This window comes from Suricata suricatta, chromosome 1 (assembly GCF_006229205.1).
Source record: "Suricata suricatta isolate VVHF042 chromosome 1, meerkat_22Aug2017_6uvM2_HiC, whole genome shotgun sequence".
Lineage (NCBI taxonomy): Eukaryota > Metazoa > Chordata > Mammalia > Carnivora > Herpestidae > Suricata > Suricata suricatta.
The window spans coordinates 41411981-41432799 of record NC_043700.1 but is presented as its reverse complement, the minus strand read 5'-3'; the positions used below and the strand labels follow the sequence as shown (position 1 = coordinate 41432799).

Sequence of the window (20819 nt, the reverse complement as noted above, 5' to 3'; positions counted from 1 at the left end):
CAAAAGTGGAACTCATTCAAAAATGGAATCATATAGTATGTGACTTCTGGAGATGGCTTTTTTTCACTTATTCATTGTAGCATAATTCCCTGGAGATTACCCAAATTGTCACATGTATTAGTAGTTCGTTCCTTTCTATTGCTGAGCATACAGAGTTTGTTGGTTAATTTGCTCTTTTTTTAAATTTTATTTTTTATTTTTGAGAGAGAAAGAATGTGGATGGGGGAGGGGCAGAGAAAGAGGGAGCCAGAATGCATGAAGCAGTCTCCAGGCTCTGAGCCTGATGTGGGGCTTGAACCCACTAACCATAAGATCATGACCTGATCTGAAGTCAGATGCTTAACTGACTGAGTCACCCAGGCACCCTAACCATTTGCTCTTTAAAGATATCTGGTTGTTTCCAGTTTTTGGCTATTACAAATAAAGCTGCTATGAACACACATGTATAGGTTTTTGTATAAACGTACGTTAAAAAAAAAACCAACATTAAGGGGCACCTGGGTGGCTCAGCCAGTTGAGTGTCAGACTTCAGCCCAGGGCACGGCCTCACGGTTCATGGCTTCAAGCCCCACCTTGGGCTTACTGCTGTCAGTGCAGAGCCAACTTCAGATCCTCTGTCTCTGGCTCTCTCTGCCCCTTTCTGGGTGGCTCAGTCCGTTGAGTGTTTGGCTTCGGCTCAGGTCATGATCTCGTGGTTCATGGGTTCGAGCCCTGCATCAGGCTCTGTGCTGACAGCTAGCTCAGAGCCTTGAGCCTATTTCAGATTCTGTATCTCCTTCTCTCTCTGACCTTCCCCTGCACGTGCTGTCTCTCTCTGTCTCTCAAAAATAAATAAAAAACATTAAAAATTTTTAAAAATAATAAAGTTCTCATTTCTCTGAGATAAATGCCCATGAGTGCAAATGTTTCATTGAATGGTAATTGTATGCTTAGTTTTATAAGAAACTGCCAAACTATTTTCACAATGGCTATACCATTTTTAACATTGTACATTTTATAGTTCTTCATCTATGTTGCAAAATTGTTTTCAAAAAGGGTCATGCTAATATGCATCACCACTAGGGATATATGTAGTACATAAAATATATATATTGCCACATCATTTTTTAATGTTTTATTTATTTTTTTGAGAAAGAGAGCACAAACTGGTAGAGGCGGGGGTGGGGGGTGGGACAGAGGATCCAAAGCGGGCTCTGCTCTAACAGGCTGATTGATAGCAGTAAGCCCGATGCAGGGCTTGAATTCATGAACCTGAGCCTAAGTGGATGCTCAGTCAACTGATCCACCCAGGCGCCCGCATCATTTTGAGTATGGGCTCTTAAGATTTTAAACTTTTTTGCCAATTTTTCAATATATTAATATTTTTTATGTCAGTTTCTAACCAGACTTTTTTCAACTTCTTTTCTCCATATTGGCTTTATGATAACCAAACCCAACCAAAGTAAAACTCTCCCTGTCCCCTACAGAGCTATACACAGTAGCCCTTACCTTCTGACTGGAGCACTAGGTGAAACTGCTTTGATTTCTCTGGGCTCTGAGGTCAGAGACCTTTTGGTATCTCCTAGGTTTTTGTTTCTTGTTTTTTTTTTTACAAAGATATTTATTCATTGTGAAAATTTGTAAAATTTTAACAAGCACCCAGAAGAAAATGAAAGTCATCTGTTACATACTTGAAGTATTAAAACAAGTATTTATTACTTGTAGTAATAAAACAACGTGAAGTTGTTTTTCTATGCATGTGGATTTTAAAAAATGTTTTTATTATTATTTTATATTAGAGAGAAAGAAAACTTGTGGGGGGGGCAGAGAGAGAGGATCTGAAATGGGCACTTTGCTGAGAGCAGAGGGCCCAATGTGGGGCTTGAACGCACAAACCGTGAGATCATGACCTGAGCTGGTTGGACACCAAACTGACCCAGCCACCGAAGCACCTCTATGCATGTAGATTTTTAAAAATTGAGGTGTTTTACATTTGGTTCTAAAAGCTGATTTTTTCCATCTTAACAATATGCTATAAAGATGTTTTGAGTTATTGAATATTCTTCTAAATTATGATATTTTTTATTTTAGGGGGGGAGAGAGAGAGAGAGAGAGAGAGAGAGAGAGAGAGAGAGACTGACTCTCAAGTAGGCTCCACGTTCAGTGGAGAGCCCAACGTGGGGCTTGATCCCATGACCCTGGGATCATGACCTGAGCTGGAATCAAGAGTTGTACACTCAATGGACTGAACACCTAACGCCCCTAACTTATACTTTTTAATAGCTAAATAGTATTCCACATTGGTATTTGCACCATAATTTATTTAACCAGTTTCCTTCCTATAGTGCTGATTGGATTTCCACAGGACAAGAGAAGAAAGCCTTCTGTCTTTAATATTTTGGGGCTTGCTTCCTAACAACAGTTACTGTAATTTCCCATTAAGAATATTTTCCAGTGTTCCCTCTAATTAGATGAATATACTTTCAGCATCATTCTCCTTTTTTTATTTGCTCTAACACCTCCATCTCCATTTTCTTCTGAAGAGTGTACATTCTTTCATCTAGGCTCAAAAGAAACTTGTAAACCATTTCTAGCTGAACCTCATGCCATTGCATCTGTCACTCTAGCAGATCTTGTTATTAATAAGATTTTATGTTTACATATTTCATAGTAAAGGCAATAATCTCATTCTTGTCTGATAACTTAATGAAATTAATAATCAAACTCAAGGGGTGCCTGGGTGGCTCAGTCAGTTGAGCATCCAGCTTTGGCTCTGGTCATGATTTCACAGTTTGTGGGTTTGAGCCCCTCATCAAGCTCTGTGCTGACAGCTCAGAGCCTGGGTCCTGCTTCAGATTCTGTGTCTCCTTCTCTCTCTGACCCTCCCCTGCTCATGCTGTCTCTTTCTCTCTCAAAAATAAATAATAAAACATTTTTAAAAATAATCAAACAAAAGCAAATATAGCTTTTTTTTGGTCTCAGTGTAGAATTCATAAGGTATAAGCAGATTCTATCAGAACCTATTTCTGTGAACTCTTGCTGGGCATTGGAAATACTAAATGAATAAGGAACTGTTTTGGATATGTATCCATAGAATGAAAGGAGTGTGTGGTATGAAAATGCTATCCAAGTTCAAGCCATTGAATGTTTTCTATGAGTAATTTATCCTAATTCATTTGCATAATTTTGCAGACCATTATTTGCTGGTCCATCCTCATCATTTTGACCTCTATGACAGAGATGGAGAGAGAGAGAGAGGCAGAGGATCTGAAGCAGGTTCTACAGGAAAGTCCAATGCAGGGCTCAAACTCATGAGCGGTGAGATCATGACCTGAGCCAAAGTCAGACTGCTTAACCAACTAAGCTACACAGATGCACCTGTGGTGATCATTTTCATAGCTTCCTAACTGACCTCCCTGATTCCACCTGGGTCCCTTCTGTATAGTCTCAATGTAGCATAATTAACATATTTCACATCAGGCCACATCTCTGCTCTAAACTTCCCAGCCGGCTTCCCATATCAGAGTAAAAACTAAAGAATTTAGACGGGCCTACATAGCCCTACATAGGCTGTCCCTCCACTCACCATCTCTCTGTCCTTAACTCCTATCACACCCCCCTCACTCACTCTGCTCCAGTTGCACTGGTCCCCTTGCTGTATCTGAAACAATCTGGCATGCTTCCTCTTCGGGGCTTCTGCACCTGCTACCTAGAATGCTCTTTCCCCACATAATTCTGCATAGCTCCTCTCCTCTCTTCCTTCAGTCAGGTTTTTTTTTAATCCCAGGTTCACTTTTTCAAGGAAGCCTTCCTCTGATAGCATTATTAAATATTATAACCTCCCCCACAACATTCTCTTTCCCTATTTACTGACTTCTTCTTCTCTAATATATTTAATATATTTCTTCTAATGGACTATAGAGTTTGTCTGTCCATCTTCCCCCCCAACCAGAAAGTAAGCCCCATAAACACAGATATTTCCCCCCCACTACAGTATACTCATTGCCTGAAACAGTGTCTGACACAGACTAAGAACTCAATAAAAATTTTAAATATTTTATTTATTTTTGAGAGAGAGAGAGAGTGTGTCGGGGAGAGACAGAGAGAGAAGGAGACACAGAATCCATTAAGCCGGCTCCATGCTCTTAGCTGTCAGTCCAGAGCCTGATGTGGGGCTCAAACCCGGGAACCACAAGAAGTTGAGCCGAAGTTGGACACTTAACCAACTGAGCCACCCAGGCACCCCCAATAAATTTTGTTAAATGAATGAATGAATTTGTTTGTGTTGAGACCAAGTAAGAAATCTGGACATGCACTGGAGAAATAAAGGTGGATTGAATCAGTGATTTAACTTTAGCACCATTGATGTAAAAGCTTCCTTTGCATTGCATTTCTATGTCTTCTCTATAGGTTCTCTGTATGCAAGTCCCTTAATAGAATAAGTAGGTAAGCAGCAAATAGTGAGTGAAGAGAAGCCTCTTCAGCATTGCAGCAGTTTCTGTACCTACTATGTCTAAGACTTGTCCCTGGTATCTTGCCAGGAAGTGCCCAGTGGTATTCCATAGCTTCTGCATTATGCTCATCCCCTTGGGTGTAACTCAGTGACTATTCCAGGACCATGGATTCATCATATTAGTCTTTCCACTTCTTATTTGGGCTGTGATTCGTTCTTCATTGTTCTTGGTCTTTGTCCCTTGAAGTTCCTTTTGCCCCTCTTAAATTTAATTAGTGTCTCTTTTATAGCTTTTTAGTGTCCTTAAATATAATTCAGCATTTTCCCCAATCTTAAAATTGTTAAGTATTTAAGTAAAAACCAGTTAAAGGACAGTAGTGAGGGTTGTAAGAGGTCTAAACATAATTTCAAAACAATAAAGTAAATAAGCACTGAGAAATCCACACAGATCTTATAAATAGTCACTGCCCACTCCTGTCATTGCCAACACATGTCGTGAACAAAGTGGTTTTTATGAGCTATCTGGATGTATTTGCATTCATTGGCCCTTGAGATCTCCACACTTAGTTCAACCGTGGGGAAATACATGTAAACATTTACAGTCTTTAAAAGGCACAAATAATATTCAGACTGGAGATCTTTTTTTCCCTAAAGCCTCTATCTATTGCCTCAGACTCTGTTTGCTCTGTGAAGAAACCAGCCTTTGTACTCAGACCTGAATTTAAATCTAGTTTTACTTTTTATGGACTGAGTCTCATTTTCCACCACCAACCATTTCAAGATAAGATTGAAAGAGCCACTTCTCAAGGTTGTTGTGACAATTCCATGCCTAGGGATTGGTGCTTAATAAATGCTTTTGTTATGATTAGAAACATACTTTAGATATACTATTAAATATGGAAACTTCCAAGCATGCACAAAAATGCCGAGAATAGTTTATTGGACCTCCAAGGACCCAACTTCAACAATTATCTACTGACAACAATCTTGTTTCATCTGTCCATCTTGTTTCCCCTTTCCCCCCTGATTATTTTGAAATAGGTCACAGATATCATGTCATTCATCCATAAACATTATAGTAGGTATCTCTGAAGGATATATTCTTTTTTTTTAAATGTTTATTTATTTTTGAGACAGAGTGTGAACAAAGGAGGGGCAGAGAGAGAGGGAGACACAGAATCTGAAACAGGCTCTAGGCTCTGAGCTGTCAGCACAGAGCCCAACGTGGGGCTCGAACCCACAAACCATGAGATCATGACCTGAGCTGAAGTCAGACTCAACCTACTGAGCCACCTAGGTGCCCCACATTCTTTTTTAAAATAACCACAAAATAACATTATCATTCCTAAAAACTTAGCAAATGCCCCCTTAGTATTCAAATTGCCCAATTGTCACACAGGGTTTGTTTTTGAACAGTTTAAGTCAGTATCCAAATAAAGTCTATGCCCTTTAATATTTTATTAGAAATATAATTAAGGTATGGGAAGAGTTTTGCTATAAGAATGTGCTTTGTAGTGTTGTTTAGAATGGATAAAAATAAAATAAGAAGAAGAGTAGGAGATTGGCTCCAAAAAAAGGGATGTGATCTTCTAATAGAGCATACACAACAATTTAAAGCAGTACTGCTGGGGCACCTGTGTGGCTCAGTCGGCTCAGGTTATGATCTCACAGTTCGTGAGTTCAAGCTCCATGTCAGGCTGACAGCTCAGAGCCTGGAGCTTGCTTCAGATTCTGCGTCTCCCTCTCTCTCTTCCCTTCTCCCATTTGCATTCTCTCTCTCTCTCTCTCTCTCTCTCTCTCTCTCTCTTTCAAAAATAGACATTTAAAAAATTTTACAAACGATACTGTAGAAAGACTATGTATTAAACAGAAAAGGTATTGGTGAGTGAAAAAGCCAGGTTATAAAACAGTATTTATACTTTCTATTTTTGTTAATAAAATATACATCTCATATGCCTACATCTGAATGGTGAGGAAATGAACAATTTTAATTCTCCCCTAAATTTTAGAATTAAAAATTTTCATCATTCTATAGTGATCATGTATTAGTGTAATAAAAAAGTTATTAAAAATAAAAATTAAACAAAAGTGCATCTCATTGGTTGCTTGGTTTCATACAGAGTTACTTATATTTGGCTTGCTAAGCTTCATTCTTACCATGTGTTTTCTCATGTGATCTGCAGAGAAGTCCTCAGAGGCAAGAAGCAGCAAAAGCCCTGAGAGGCTTTGTGCCTTCACCTGATGCCAGCACAGCTCCACAAAAGCGCATTCAGATGGCTATTGTTCACACGCTTGGAACACATGATCTCATGCAGTCTCCGAGTGCCATCCTGGGAAGGTGGGAGGCAGAGGTGTGCTGGGGCTCATCTTCCTTTTAAGGGGAGAACCGAGTCACAGAGAACCTGACTTTTCCTCACACCACCCCTCAGGTTAGTTGTAGGGCCAGGTTTGGGTCCAGATGTCTGATGCTGCCCATAACTATGAGAGTGCATTTTGCATCTCTTTGGAATTGCAACATTTCGGTGTAGGTGTACAAGGGGTGGGACCTTCTTCTGTTTGGCAAGGGAATGCTTAATCCTGTCTCAGTATAACACACCACACTGCATTCTGTGCTTCAGGATCTGACCCAACTTGCTCAGGTTCTCCACACCCATTTAGGGAAGGATTGGCTTCTGCTTGTCTTTGCTTTCTGTGAAATATTCATGTTCTGTCTGCTGTCACCTCCTCTAACCTTTACTGCCTGCAGATGTCTGCAGTCCCTGGGTCCTGTGCACTCAGTTTATATCTTCTGTGGCACTCTGAAGTCCTCAGCCGGGACCTGTGTGGTCTGTCTGCTGCCCTCCTCACCCCCACCATGCTCCTGCTTCCGTGGTCTCTTAGCCATGCTCCACCTGTACTCAAGCTGGTTCAGACTTCTTCTCTGAATCCTTATCTGTACCCTACAATTTAGTTGTATATTTCTTCTTCTCTATGTCATCCTTTTCCCCCTAAAAAACTGTGGGCTCCTTGCAGGCAGACATTGTCAATAACGATGGCAATGATAACAGTTCTGATAGCTGACTTCTGGTGTACCAGGCCCACAGGTTAGTGATTTACATGATTTCTCATTCAATAATGACAGTATTTATAATCTCACTTGACAGATGAAGAACTCGAAGCTCTGAGAGGTTGAGTAACTAGTCCAAGATCACCCAGCTAGAAAGTGAGAGAACAAGAATTTTAATGGTATCTGATTGTAAAGCCCATGCTTTCCCACCCTGCACACTTTGTCACTGTTGGTTGCTTGATTCAGAGTTCCTTGAGTGATCTTCACAGTGGCTTCTCTGGGGTTTTCCTTTGGTGGTAGAAAATCCTCCTGTCAATAAGAGAGCAGATAGTACTCTCCCTGGCCCAGATGACTCGCTGGGATGAAAACACTCCAGGCTCTCTGTGTGTTCTTCCCACCCCCTTTCTTGTCTCTGCATACCCTTCACTGCCCAACAACTCCTTTCTCTTGTCCCTTTCCCCAGGGACACCTAAGCAGCCAGAGGACGCTCCCTAGATGATTGGGGATCCCTGGGACTGTAGATCTAATATCTTTTGATTGAGTTGGTAAGAAAATGGAGGCATGGATCAGCCAAAGTCCCTGAGGAGAGAACCCAGACTGAAGACAGAACCAACCCCATCCCACCCCTACATACCTCATTTGGACCCTTTCCCTTCTCCCAATCAGAATCGCTGTTTAGGGGCTCCCAAGCCTTTGGGCTCAGCTCCACCCTTCTCCCAGCATCCTAAAGTTTGGGGGCTGCATTCAAGTGAGAGATTTCCAAGTACGGGTGTGTTAGAGGGACTTCTTCTGAGGGCAGCTTGTCCTGGAAAAACAAGGAAAAAGTGGCAGCCACCGCTGCTATCTCTGAGGACATCAGCGTAGCTTCCTGGGAGACCCTCTGCCCTTTCCCCTCCCACCAGCTCAGGAGAGCGAGCGGAGCGATCAGGGACCGAGCTTGCTTATCGTCACCTGACGCTGGGCAGCCACTGATCCCATTGGTGGAGCCAGATTCGGTCTGGCTCTCGTTCTTTCTCGCCTTCTCTGCCTCTCTCTCTCCTCCACGCTGCTTTGATTTCGCTCTTGCCTCTCCTTGCGCTCGGCTGGGAACATCGCCTCTCTGGGGGCAGCAGCAGGGCGCTGCGGAGCCAGGCAGGAGCTGCCTGCCGGGGCATGGAAGAAGCCTCTCTGGCAGCCTCAAGAGGAGCGAGAGGAGCTAGCGAGCGCCGCTGTCTGTGACCCAGGCGTCGCCGCTGCCCCTCTCCCTGGGGAGCACATCCACACAGAGGTCTCTCCCTTCTTTCTCTTCCAGGTCTTCCTCTGCAGAGCCCGGTGGAGCCAGGTGAGTGCCCTTTCTCCCCAGAGCATCCTGCTGTCAATTCTGAGAGGGACTCAGGTGGCAAGGGGCTAGGAACTGGGGGCACCAGGGGCCTGTCGCCACCTATGGTACCCACCTGGATCGCCAGGGCCAACGACCTTGTCCCCTGTTCCCCAGGGCCTTGGTAAAGAGGTTAACCCCCGGATCCAGTCCCCAGGGCACCATAGTTAGTCACCCCGTGACCATTCCGCTGCAGTCAGCGATGCCAACAGGGACAGTGGGGTGGGGAAAGATTTCTCTCTGGCTTGAGGGTGGCTTTTCTGGATGGGCATGGGCAAGGGGTATCCGTGTGTACGGCATGTATGCATGGTTTCGAGGAGCCTGGAGGTTTGCTTGCGTAGATAGTTCTGTGTGCACACACGTATGCACATGTGTGGGTTTCCACTGCTGAGTGACATGTTTAGGAACATATGTTTCTTGTACACGTGAGGTATGGGGGGGTCACTTATCTGAGTAGCCTCTGGGTTATGTGAGTAGGGGCAGTGTGAGGCAATATATTTATGGGGTGCACATATCACTTGTCATGTGTGTGGGAGTACATGTTGAAGGAGGGAATGCATACAACCAAAGCGTTTCTATGTGGGGAGGGGCAACTCCAGAGCATAAAGGGGTAGGTAGGTGGAGAGTGTGGGCAGAAGCCACTGTCTGTGGGCAGCCCCACATAGATGTGCAAACCTGTTGGCATGGGAAAGATCAGGGCTGGCAGAGTGTGGCCAGAGACAAACTACATTTCCAGAGTCGGGGTCTTTGAGCCTGGAGAAGACTTCAGACAGGATACAGAATATGGGCAGAGGTTGATATGCGTGTGAATACATATGTATGTGCAAGCAGGCATATGGGTTGCATGCCTACTGTGGAGGTAGCACGTGCCTGTGGCTTTCTTTTTCCCCCAAATATAGCTTGTGAGAATGTGTGCCTGTATATGTGTGTGTGTGTGAGCCGTGAACTCGAACATGTGTGAGTCTGTGTGGAGGTGACAGCTTATAGAGGGAAAACTATGGGACATTCTTAGAATGTGGAAGGTGGTGGAGGTACCCAAGTGCGTAGGTGAGTGCGTGGAACCAAGAATGTCTGAGGAGGTGTGTGCAGCCCGTGTGCAGCAGGTATGGGTGGGCACATTTGGTGCATGTGTACGTGGGTATATGTGTGCACGCACACATGTGCCTGTCTGTGTGTGGGTGTGTAATGCTTGTCTTGACAGTGTGGGTGTTTCTCAGGTCCTGTCTCAACCTGTCCCTTACGCCCTGACCTTCCTCAGTCACCTGGACTTGGAGAACTGGGGCTCACACCCAGCCTTGGTCCACTGTGGCTATGCTATTCTCCCGGGTGTCACTCACAAACACTCCCAAACTAGCATGGGGGAGTAATCTCAGCTTTTCTAGAACTGCAGAAAGGAAAGGATGAGCCAGGTCATGGAGAGACCCCCCTGCAAAGATGGCTGCCCCATCTCTGGGGGAGACTCTGTTGAGAGGAGTATTGAGGCAGGAGTAGGTGCCCATCCATGGAGTAGGCAGAGACTGAATCCCCTGAGGATGGGAGGTGGTGGCTCAGGCCCTTTCTAGGGTGGAAGTATGTCTGTGTTGGAGTGTTGCTGCATGTGTGTGCGCACATGTGAGTGCATGCGTGTGTCTCCCTGGAGAGATTTTCACAGGGAGCCCAGAGGATAGCAACTCCCCAAGTCTCCACATCTGTCCCCATGAATTGCAAACTGGTTTATTATCATCCAGTTGTTTACCAGTCCTATCCTGCTTTATTTTTGGGTGGACCTGGTAGCTCCCCCATGCTTGTTTACCATAGAATTCCCTGTGACAAGCCACCGGCATTTGGCTGGACTTCACAACCGGCAGGTTCACGCTTTAGGGTAGGAAGCTCAAATGGAACAAGGGGCCAGGGAACCCCTTGGAATAGGTAAAAGCCATCACCCATAGTCTTCACCGTTTGCCTGCCACTCAGGCAGCCCACAGATGAATTTAGAGGTACCAGGCTCCACAACAGGCTTAATTGACAGGAGAGTGTGGGTTGGATCTTTTGGAAGCTATAAATAGAAGTACCTGCTTTCGAAGGCACAAGGTACCCTCATCCTTAGTGCCTGGGCAAAGAGAAGAGAAGAAGTAGAAGGGGAGAAAAGGAAACCACATTCCAGAAAGCTGAGGTGTGCTTGGACGGGGCTTGAGAAAGAAGCAGGAAAGCATGAGCTCCACTGGGCGTTAAGCAAATGCCCCGGAGCAAGTCCAACCCACGTTTGTGTTCTTGTCTCAGAGACAGTCCCTCCCTTCTCCCTCCCCTTCCCCATCCTGTTCCCCAGACCTTGTGAGCCAGGCCTCAGTGAAGGACAGAGTCAGTTCTTCCTAGCAAAAGCAGAGGTGCGTGACCGTGCTATGGCCCTTTCATACCTGGAAGAGCAGCTGGGGTAGAAGAAGCAAAAGTGAGAGAAGAAGAAGATGAGAGAAAATGCAGTTACTTGAAAGGGAAGGATAGAAGGAAGGAAAAGAAATAGCAATACAACCATGTGCACCTATGCACATATACATGCCACGCATGTCACATACACACACCCACATACACACACACGTGAGAGGACACAACCTTGGCTTAATGTTAAAGAGTTTGAACTCTGGAATCAGACGTGAATTCAAATCATTTTCTAGGATGTGTGACTTTGGCAGCTTAGTACTCCTCCCCTCAGTTAACTCATCTGTAAAATGGGGATAGGGGCACCTAAGTGGCTCAGTCAGTTAAGTGTCCGGCTCTTTATCTCAGGGGTTTGAGTTCAAACCCCGCATTGGGCTCTGTGCTGGGTGTGAAGCCTACTTAAAAAATAAAATAAAATAAAATAAAATAAAATAGGGATAAAAAGAATACCTACCTATTGTGAGGTTTACATGAGATGATGCTTGTGCAGTTATTACCACATAGTCAGCCTGCAGTAAATGTCAGAGGTAAAACAAATTATTTTAACAAGTCAAGCAACAGAGGATCGGCTGAAAGGGAAGAGGAATAGCTGAGAAGTTACGGGTGGAAGAAGAGCTGTGGCCCATGTTGCCCCCTCTCGCCATCAGTGTATCTAAGTGCATCTGTGTGGCACTTGTCCTCTCAGCCCTGTGTCTTGATGACCCTCCCTAGACTCTTCCTAGAGAGGAAGGAGACCCAAACCAGAGCAACCTGGCACCCTTGGCCTCTCGGCTGCCAGTGCCCTCTGCCCGCCTCAACCCTTACACCAGTCTCCTCCGTGGGTGCTTCCTGTCTCTCCCACGCCTCATACAGCTCTCTCCACCCCCACCCCTTTCTCTTTTCACGCCTGCTGGCTGAGGGCCCCCCTCCTCGGCTCCATCTGCTGCAAATCTGTCCTGCCTGGCGTCTGTAGCATTCCCACTGCCTTTGCCACCTGTCAGGTGCCGTCTGCTCTGCAGACCCCTCTGAGAAGAGCCAAGAGCCCCCAAGCGAGGGACACCCCATCCCACCTTTGGTCTTACTCCATCTTCCCATGCAATCTTCCCATCAGATTAGATGAGGCAGGTGTAATCAGTAGATTCCCAAGGTCCCAATTTGCAAGAGATGCTGGGAGCAAGACATTCCAGAAAATTCGGTGGTGGGAAGGAAGGTGCTAATTCTTCCTCTCCCGTCAGTCCCCACTGGAGCCAAGCCACAGGGGAGCATGGAGCTGCTGTCCACACCCCACAGCATCGAGGTCAACAATATCACTTGCGACTCCTTCCGCATCTCCTGGGCCATGGAGAACAGTGACCTGGAAAGGGTCACCCATTACTTCATTGACCTTAACAAGAAGGAGAATAAGAACTCCAACAAGTTCAAGCACCGGGTGAGTGGAGGGTGTGCAGAGGGCCTCTTGTTTACACCCCTCCTTAAAGGAGGCAAGGTGATGGAACGCTTGTGGATGATCGTTGGGAATCAGAGAAGCCTGGTTCAGATTGCCTTGTGTAATCTTAGGAAAGATCTTTAGCCTCTCCAAGTCCCTTCACTGGTAAAAGGGGCATAATAATGCCAGCCCCCGCAGGTTTGTGAGAGGCTTTGGTGAGGGAATGTTTGCGTGGTGTCTGGCTTGGGGCCTGGCCACCATGAGCACCATTATTGGCATCATGAGTGGGCTTCAGACGGGTCAGAAAAACCTGGGGGGCCACAGATATCACACCTGGGGCTGGCGTCTCAGGGTCTGACAAAGCCCCCGACACAGGAAGCAGCTTTATTGTCGATTGGTTGGGTGACTGGGGCCATGGGCAGGGGTGGGGCACTTTGCTTGGTCCTTAGTGACGCCTCTTAGGCCCCTGTGATCCTCCCTGGCCCTGGCCCTCTGGCTTATTGGTGGCTGGATTTGGGAAAGGAACATGACAGAGTTCTCCACTGGCTGGAGTGTCCTTTCCCTGGGTCAGAGCAGTGTGGGGGTGGGCAGGAGGAAGGCTCCCACCTTCTCGAGCTGGCAGAGATGCAGGGAGAAGAATGAGGTGGGAAGGAGCCGGTTCCCACGGCGACTGTATCATGTGGGTTACTCACCCTCTCTCTCTTTGGAACTGGCTCTCCTGATCTGGGTGTCTTTTGGCAGGCCAGTTGCCACGGTGACGTGAATGTTCAACACCACCCCCTTAACCCTCCCCCCCAAAGAATAAGGATATTTTCCCTTCCTCCCTGGCTCTCAGCATTTGCCGTTGCCTTGGAGACGGCACTGCAGTGTGCAGAGCTCTCGAAGTCTCCCTCGAAAACAGAGGTCTCTCCGCCCTCAACTTTTCGGACTCCACCCCAGTGGCCTTTCTCCCTAGCTCCCAAGAGAATGGGCATCAGGGGACACTGAGGAGGGGTGGAGGCTGGAGGGGTATCTGTATGACCTTCTCAATGGCCACTGCTTGCTTCCTCAGGAAAATGGTGGCCAGGGCACCGAGCCATTGAATCTTGAAGAATTTGGCCCTCAGGCAGCACAGGGGCCATCTGGGGAGTATGAGGTCTGGCAGAATGCCAAGATTAGGCATGACCCCCAGTTTGACTCTTGGTTCTCCATCTGCATCCCATTTCTCAGGATGTCCCCACCAAGCTTGTGGCCAAGGCCGTGCCACTGCCCATGACAGTGAGAGGCCACTGGTTCCTGAGCCCCCGCACAGAGTACAGTGTGGCCGTGCAGACCGCCGTGAAGCAGAGTGATGGAGAGTACCTGGTGTCCGGCTGGAGTGAGACGGTCGAGTTCTGCACTGGGGGTGAGGCCCTGCTGTCCTGGTGCTTTGACACATCTGACTTGGTTATGATCCTGCCCCAGCACACACTTAGGAACGCCTACTGTATACAGGCACTATGCTCAGGCTGTCAGGGAGATACACATGGACAAGACTCATTCCGGCCCCCCACAAACCTGCATAGGAGGCAGATGTGAGCACTGCTAATCACATTGACAATACTACTTCCGTACAGGGATGGAGTTATTTTGCTGGCTTGGGGCAAGCATAGTTTTTTGAATTGTGGTAAAATACACATGAACACAAAACTTCCCATTTTAACCAATGTTAAATGTATAGCTCAGCAGTATTAAGTCCTTTCACACTGGTGTGCGGCCAACCTCCAGAACTTTTTCAACTTCCCAAACTGAAACTCTATCCCATTAAAGAGTAGCTCCCCCTTCTCTCCTCACTCCAGCTCCTGGCAACCACCATTCCACTTTCTGTCTCTGTAAATTTGACTACTGTTGGTACTACATGTGAGGGGAATCACACAGTATTTGTCTTTCTGTGACTGGCTTATTTTACTCAGCACAATGTCCATGTTGAGCATGTATCAGAATACCCTTCCTCTTTAAGGCTGAATAATAGTATGTATGGACCACATATTGTTTGTCTACCGTCGATAGATGGATACTCAGTTGGTAATCACATTTTCTCTTCTTGAGGCTCCACTTAGCCTGGGAAAATGACCTCTATTCAATAGTCCTGCACACCTCTTAGCAGAATTCAGTTGGCAAATTCCAGCATGAGCAAACAGCAGGCTTATGTGTACTTGGTTGTGGATGACCCATGATCTGCCCCACAATATTCCATTCCTTTGGTGTCCACAGTGAGAACTGCTCCAGATCTCTCTCTGTCACAAGGAAGGGGCAGGGAACATTCTTAGCCCCGGGCCTCTGAAGCTGCTGGCTCCATCCTCTGCCAAGACCTATGCCCCAAGTCTCCTTGACGTGCCATTCTCTTTTGAGTGGTGCTTTTTCTTAGCTCAGCTGCAAAACCCCACTCTCTGGAGGTGCTCCCACTCCTTGCGGGGAAAGCCTCTTGGTTTACCCCAAAGCTCCACATGTACTGGGAGTTTAATTCAAACCAGGGAGCCGGGGATGGCTGCAGTCCAGTCCGCGCTAACTCTCGCCAAACCCAGCACCCTGGCCAGGGCTGCATCAGCAAGGAGGAAAGGGCACCTTTTTCTAATTTGTACAAAGGCTCTGTCTTGGCTAGCAGCAGCCCTGCCTTGGCCCCAGGGCCCCAGACTCTGATCCTGGCCCTGGGAGGTGTCCAATCTTACCCTCCTGTTTCCACCCTTCCCTACTTTGCCTGGGATGCAGAAGCAGTCACTGCCTCAGTCCCTGGTCCTGCTAAACATTCACTTTAGTGCTCTGTGGTCTCATCATGAGCCTCCGCCTGTAATTTCCACTGGCTTCCACAGCCTCTTACTGGGTTTGAGTCCTCTCTAGAAGACCTCAGATTCTTCCCTCTCAAGCCTTCCTTTGCTTGCTGGTCCTCTTCCCTTGGGATGGCCAATGATTATAGCTCCTGGGGCCCCCAGCATGATTGTCTAACTGGGCAGCCCCTGCCCCTTTCTAACTCAGAGCCCTGAGCCTCTGACAATGAGGGTGCAGAGATGATGAGGACAAACATTATCCAGCTGTGCATCTTCCCAGCTGGGCCACCTGACCTGCTTCTATGTGGTCCAAGGTGTTGTGACTGTTTGGCATCTCCTGTTGCTCTGAGGACAGACGTGGGCTGGTGTTCAGTGTGCACGGTGGGAGTGTGGGAGGCTGCGATGCCCAGCCTGGCCCTGGGCTTACCAGCCTGGACTCTTGCAGATTATGCCAAGGAACACCTGGCCCAGCTGCAGGAGAAGGCCGAGCAGATCGCAGGCCGTATGCTCCGCTTCTCTGTCTTCTACCGCAACCACCACAAGGAGTACTTCCAGCACGCCAGGTACAGCATGGCCCTAGGAGGGCCTGGGTCTTTCCTTCCTCCCCTGGCTTTGCTTTGCCCACACAGCCCTGGCTGTCTGACATCACCTCCACTTTGTCATTGCCAGACACCAGAGTCCCCGGAGTCCCCAGGACATCTTATCACAGGCTGGCTCTGGGGGGAGATCTGGCTGTTTGGGATTGGGCTCCAGGGAAGGAAAGGGCTCTCCTTAGGATGGGGCTTCCTGGGGGCGTCATGCTAACTGGCCTGGGTGAACTAGATCTTCGGTTTGCTCCTCCATTGGGACAGTTCCTTTCATTGGGTTCTAATGCCAAGGGTCAGCCGTCTCTCCAGTTCAAGCCCTGGGTTCCAGGGGGAGGTGGTGAGGGCACAGAGTGACAGGTTTCCATGCATGAAGGGTCATAGTTTTCAAACTGTGCTGCAGAGCCTGGAGGCTCCAGGAAGCTATCTCGGGGCACTTTGGGGTGGGGGTGGGGTACTGATGGGTTGTTGAAGAAATCAGGCTGAGACTTGGTGGGCCCCACACCTATCATTCAGCTGGAGCAGCTTCAATTTTATGGCCTATGAACCACCTATGTATAATTTCCTTCGGGGAAGAAAGAGGAGCTCTGTAGTCCAAAAATATTCGATCCAATTGATGATCTGGTCCAGCCCACTTAGCCTACAGGTGGAGAGCCTGAAGCCCAGAGAACCAGGAAGTCACTAGTTACTTGAGACATCCAGGACCAGGCAAGGGTGAGGTTGGGTCTGGGGCTGCCCATCCCCCCCAAGCCTGCTGACAGTGCTCTAAGTCCATGTCCTTCTAAGGCTGGACTAGGGCAAACTGCTACTCTTACTGTCTTTGTCATTGCATTCAGCTGGGGTGGGCTGTTCTGACCCTACCCCAGGGCAGCAGGGAACAAGGAAGGTCTTTGGTGTTTGTACTAAAGAAGAGAGGCAGTGAGGTGTGTGGTGAGCTCACTGGCCCAGTTTGAGCTCCTCTTTCAGCAAGTAAGAGTCAGAAAGCACCCATATGTGCTAGGATATAAAGATGAATAAAGGCAGAGTTCCCCCCTCTTGAAAACCTCAGAGTCTATTGAGGGGACAGTACAGACAGAAGGAATGTAATGAGTATGTGTAATTATTGAGTGCTTGATGCTTCTGGAAGATTTTGGGGAGCAGGGGATACCTATACTGGGCCTTGATGGACCATTAGGAATTTGCCAGGCTAGGTGGAGGGAGGTGGGAAAGGCAGTCCAGGCAGAGGGAAGAGCACTGCAAAGGCACAAAGGCAGGAAAGTTGGGGTTCATATGTGGCCGCAAGATGTTACCTGTGGATGTGGGGGTGGTGGGAGGCAAGGTTAGAAAGGCCAGATTGAGATGGCCTTGCTTTTCATGAAAGCCCCATTAAAGGGTTTTAAACTGGGCAGTGGTAGGTTCAGATGTCTCCTCTGTGAAGGAGTGGGCTGCATCAGCCCATCTCCAGGGCTCTTCCTGATCTCACATTCTGGAATGTTCTATTTGTGACTGATGGAGGCGGCAGTGGGTGGGAGAGCTGGGTGCTGAGCTGGCTCCCTTCTCAACCACACACAGCAGCCAAGCCTCAGCCCAGCTAACCAGAAGCATTTTCTCTTCCCTTTGGCATTTTCCCCGGGGTGTGGGTAGGACCCACTGTGGGAACATGCTGCAGCCCTACCTGAAGGACAACAGCGGCAGCCATGGCTCCCCAACCAGCGGCATGCTCCACGGTGTCTTCTTCAGCTGCAACACAGAGTTCAACACAGGCCAACCGCCTCAGGACTCTCCCTACGGCCGCTGGCGCTTCCAGATCCCTGCCCAGCGCCTTTTCAACCCCAGCACCAACCTCTACTTTGCGGACTTCTACTGTATGTACACAGCTTACCACTATGCCATCCTGGTGCTGGCCCCCAAGGGCTCCCTGGGGGACCGCTTCTGCCGTGACCGCCTGCCCCTTCTGGACATTGCCTGCAACAAATTCCTGACCTGCAGCGTGGAGGATGGGGAGCTGATCTTCCGCCATGCCCAGGACCTCATCCTGGAGATCATCTATACTGAGCCCGTCGACCTGTCCCTGGGCACCCTAGGGGAGATCAGCGGGCACCAGCTCATGAGCCTGTCCACTGCTGACGCCAAGAAAGACCCCAGCTGCAAGACCTGCAACATCAGTGTGGGCCGCTAGGGACTCCTGGGGAGCTGGGGGGCTAGGGAGAGATGACAGGCAGGGTGGCGATGGGTGGCGTAGGTTCAGGGAGCTGGCTTTCTCTCCCCTGCCCCCCGCTCCCTCCACGCCACCGCCTCCCCCTTCCCCCACCCGCAGGCGTTTGAGGCAACAGAGGGTGGTCTCCTTGGTAGGCGTGGCCTAGTCAACTTCTGCCAGACTTGGAAAGGCTCCTTAGCCTGGGTAGGTTGGTGGAAGGAGGGTAGATTTCTGGAGATTTCCCCATTCTCGGTTTCCCCGTCCTGCTGTTTCTTGCTTCATTCTGACCACCACTTAACGAAGATTCGCAGCCTGGGGGCTTTCGCTGAGTAGCCCACCCTGGCCGAAGCCCACGTGTAGCTTGCCCGCCCCAAAAGGCGCAGCTGAGAGCTGCGGGGCGCTCCTCTTTAGCCCCGCCCATCCCACTCAGGGCCAACCACAGAATGCCCCTCCCCGCTCTGCTGGGCCGGAGACCTCCCACTCGAGGCCTGGCCCTCCCCTTTGATACGTGTAGTCTCTTGCACCGCTCTGCCTCCCAGCTGCTCCTTGATTCCCACCACCCTCTTCCTGCATGGGGAGAGCTGTCCCTTCCTTTCTCCACCTGTCCTCTAGAAAAGGACCCTCCCTTTCCTCTCGGCTTTGGGGGCTCCAGGCTATTGGGACTTTTCCTTTCTTACCTGGAGATGTTACATACCCCAGCATACCTTCTCCGTTGCTCAGAGCACTGAGGTCTGGTTCTCACAATGGCAGCCACTGGGGTTGAGGAGGGGGAAAGAGACCCCTGAGACCCAGAGGTACCCCTTTTGGTGGAGAGTGGGCGGCCTCACGCCCTGAGGGGACCCAGTGTGGAACTAGAATTGAGGGATTTCCCTAAGAGTCCTGGCACCCTGCCTGATTGTGCGCTTTGCTCGCTCTCTTTGCCATGGTGCTGTGACTGCACTGTGCCTGTGTGTGACCAGGACTGTGGCTTCCCTGCCACCGCACCTCACACCCAACCCACTGGCACTGTCTGTTCCCCACTGTGAGCACCTGTTGGCAGAGAGCACCTTCCATGGGGAGTTCTGGATGATATCTTCCTGGGCTTCCCAGCATTTTTGCCAATTTCCTACTTTTGTACGGGTCATGAGGGTGGTGAGGGTGGACCCCTGAGATAAGCGGACCAGGTTGGGGGGATGGTCGGGTAGAGGTGTGGATGGAGGCGGCTAGCTGTTTGGGGGCTGATGGAGGTGATGTCAGGTAGAAGACAACAGCCCCCACAGTGACAGCCAGATTTCTGTGATGACGTACAGAAGGGGCCAGCAGGCCAACAAGGCCATATCTCAGTAAGGGCACAGGTGGGACAGCTGGTCGCCTCTTGTGTAGCCACAGGGAGTGGTGTGGTCAGCTGTCTCTGTGGCGCAGAGCAGGTCTGGGGGCCCTGGGAGATGCATGGAGGAGAAGACATGGGCTCCCAGACCTCTTCTCCCTCTGCTGACAGCATTGCCGTGGGGGTGGCCCACTGCTCTCCCCTGGCCCTGTGTCTGCCCTGAGCTGGGGGCACACCCGCCTGTGTTGTGCTTGCATCAATAAACCACCATGACCTGAGAGCCCTGACTCTCTTTGGGCTCTGGGAGGGGTAGTTTTGGCTAGGCAAGTTGCACAAGCACAGAGGAACTCAAATGGGGATGCCCCCCGGGACAAGACATCTGGAACTATCTCCAAGGGTGTTCCAAATCTTGCTCTGGGAGGCAGAGCTCAGAAAGCAGAGCCATATCTCTAGCTTGGAAGGGACTTTGAAGGTCTTTTGGTTCTTACAAGCTTGCACTTTGCAGAAGGGAAAACTGAGGCTTCTTAGAGGAGAACCTGTAGCAGTCTGGAGACCTAACCAAGGTCCCCTGTTTGGAGCCCTTCCCAATGCAGCAGCCTGACACTGCATCAAGCCCAGATGCTACTGAATTTCCCTCCCCCAGAGCCCAAATGTCCCCTCCCCAGCAGGGCTCCTCATTTGCAGATCTGAGTCACCTCTGCGTCTATTATTATGGACTTATTAAAATGATCCTCTCCTGGAGTAGGAAAGCTCCAGAAAAATTAGAGTCACCTCCCTGACACTGCCTGGGCTCCGGGCCAATTGAACATATGTCATCCAGAGCTTGGGGCACAGTCTCCTTTGGCTAGGGGAAAGCTGAAGGGCAAACGACCACTTCCTGAGGGCCGATTATGGGCCAGGCATCTGGCCAGGTGCTTTCACACACATCAGCTCATGTTGTCTTCACAATGGCCCTCTGCTGTAGTATTCCCATTTAACAGATGAAGAAACCAAGGCACAAAGAAGTTAAAAGGCTTGCCAGGTAGGCGACAGTGCCTGGATTTGATTCAGAGGCTGGAATCTTCCCATTGTACTGTCCTGTCTTCCCTTGTGTATGCCAGGGGCCACCTGGGCAGTAAGACATGGGCAGGCCCATCTGAATACGTGGCCCTCTCAAGGGTCTCCTCCTGTCTTCTGGCTGACCAAGGCTGCGCCTCCATTCCGAATAACACCAGGGGGGGCTGTGGAGTCACAAATGTCAAGGAGCCTTCTTTTAAAGGAGTAGTGGGCAGAACCCCTGTCCAGAATTCCACAGATGGGGAGTGGCCCCCAAGGTCCA

The 20819-nt window shown here is 48.9% G+C and overlaps 1 protein-coding gene and 1 long non-coding RNA gene across 3 annotated transcripts; one reads left to right on the top strand and one right to left on the bottom strand.

Moving 5' to 3' along the window:
• Positions 1–7631: 7631 nt before the first annotated feature.
• LOC115289812 lies at positions 7632–12578 on the bottom strand. 2 transcript variants are annotated; one of them, XR_003907817.1, is made up of 4 exons: positions 12297–12578; positions 11702–11756; positions 8113–8283; positions 7632–7787 (listed from the first exon to the last, which is right to left on the bottom strand). It is a non-coding gene; the product is annotated as an uncharacterized LOC115289812 (long non-coding RNA). The 2 variants fall into 2 exon arrangements; XR_003907815.1 differs by lacking the exons at positions 11702–11756; positions 12297–12578 and adding an exon at positions 8430–8582.
• Positions 8716–19781, top strand: PHYHIP (phytanoyl-CoA 2-hydroxylase interacting protein). Its single transcript, XM_029937341.1, has 5 exons — positions 8716–8799; positions 12462–12655; positions 13862–14036; positions 15881–15998; positions 17643–19781. Exons 2-5 carry the CDS (start codon positions 12491–12493, stop codon positions 18175–18177), a joined length of 993 nt encoding a protein of 330 aa, XP_029793201.1. The 5' UTR covers positions 8716–8799; positions 12462–12490; the 3' UTR covers positions 18178–19781.
• The last annotated feature ends 1038 nt before the right edge of the window (positions 19782–20819 follow it).

What these genes read in the sequence shown, in the direction of transcription:
- PHYHIP (XM_029937341.1), top strand. Translation starts at nt 12,491, where the DNA reads ATGGAGCTGCTGTCCACACCCCACAGCATCGAGGTCAACAATATCACT. An exon ending in CCAACAAGTTCAAGCACCGG is followed by an intron (nt 12,656 to 13,861) that starts GTGAGTGGAGGG and finishes CCCATTTCTCAG; the next exon opens with GATGTCCCCACCAAGCTTGT. An exon ending in GGTCGAGTTCTGCACTGGGG is followed by an intron (nt 14,037 to 15,880) that starts GTGAGGCCCTGC and finishes GGACTCTTGCAG; the next exon opens with ATTATGCCAAGGAACACCTG.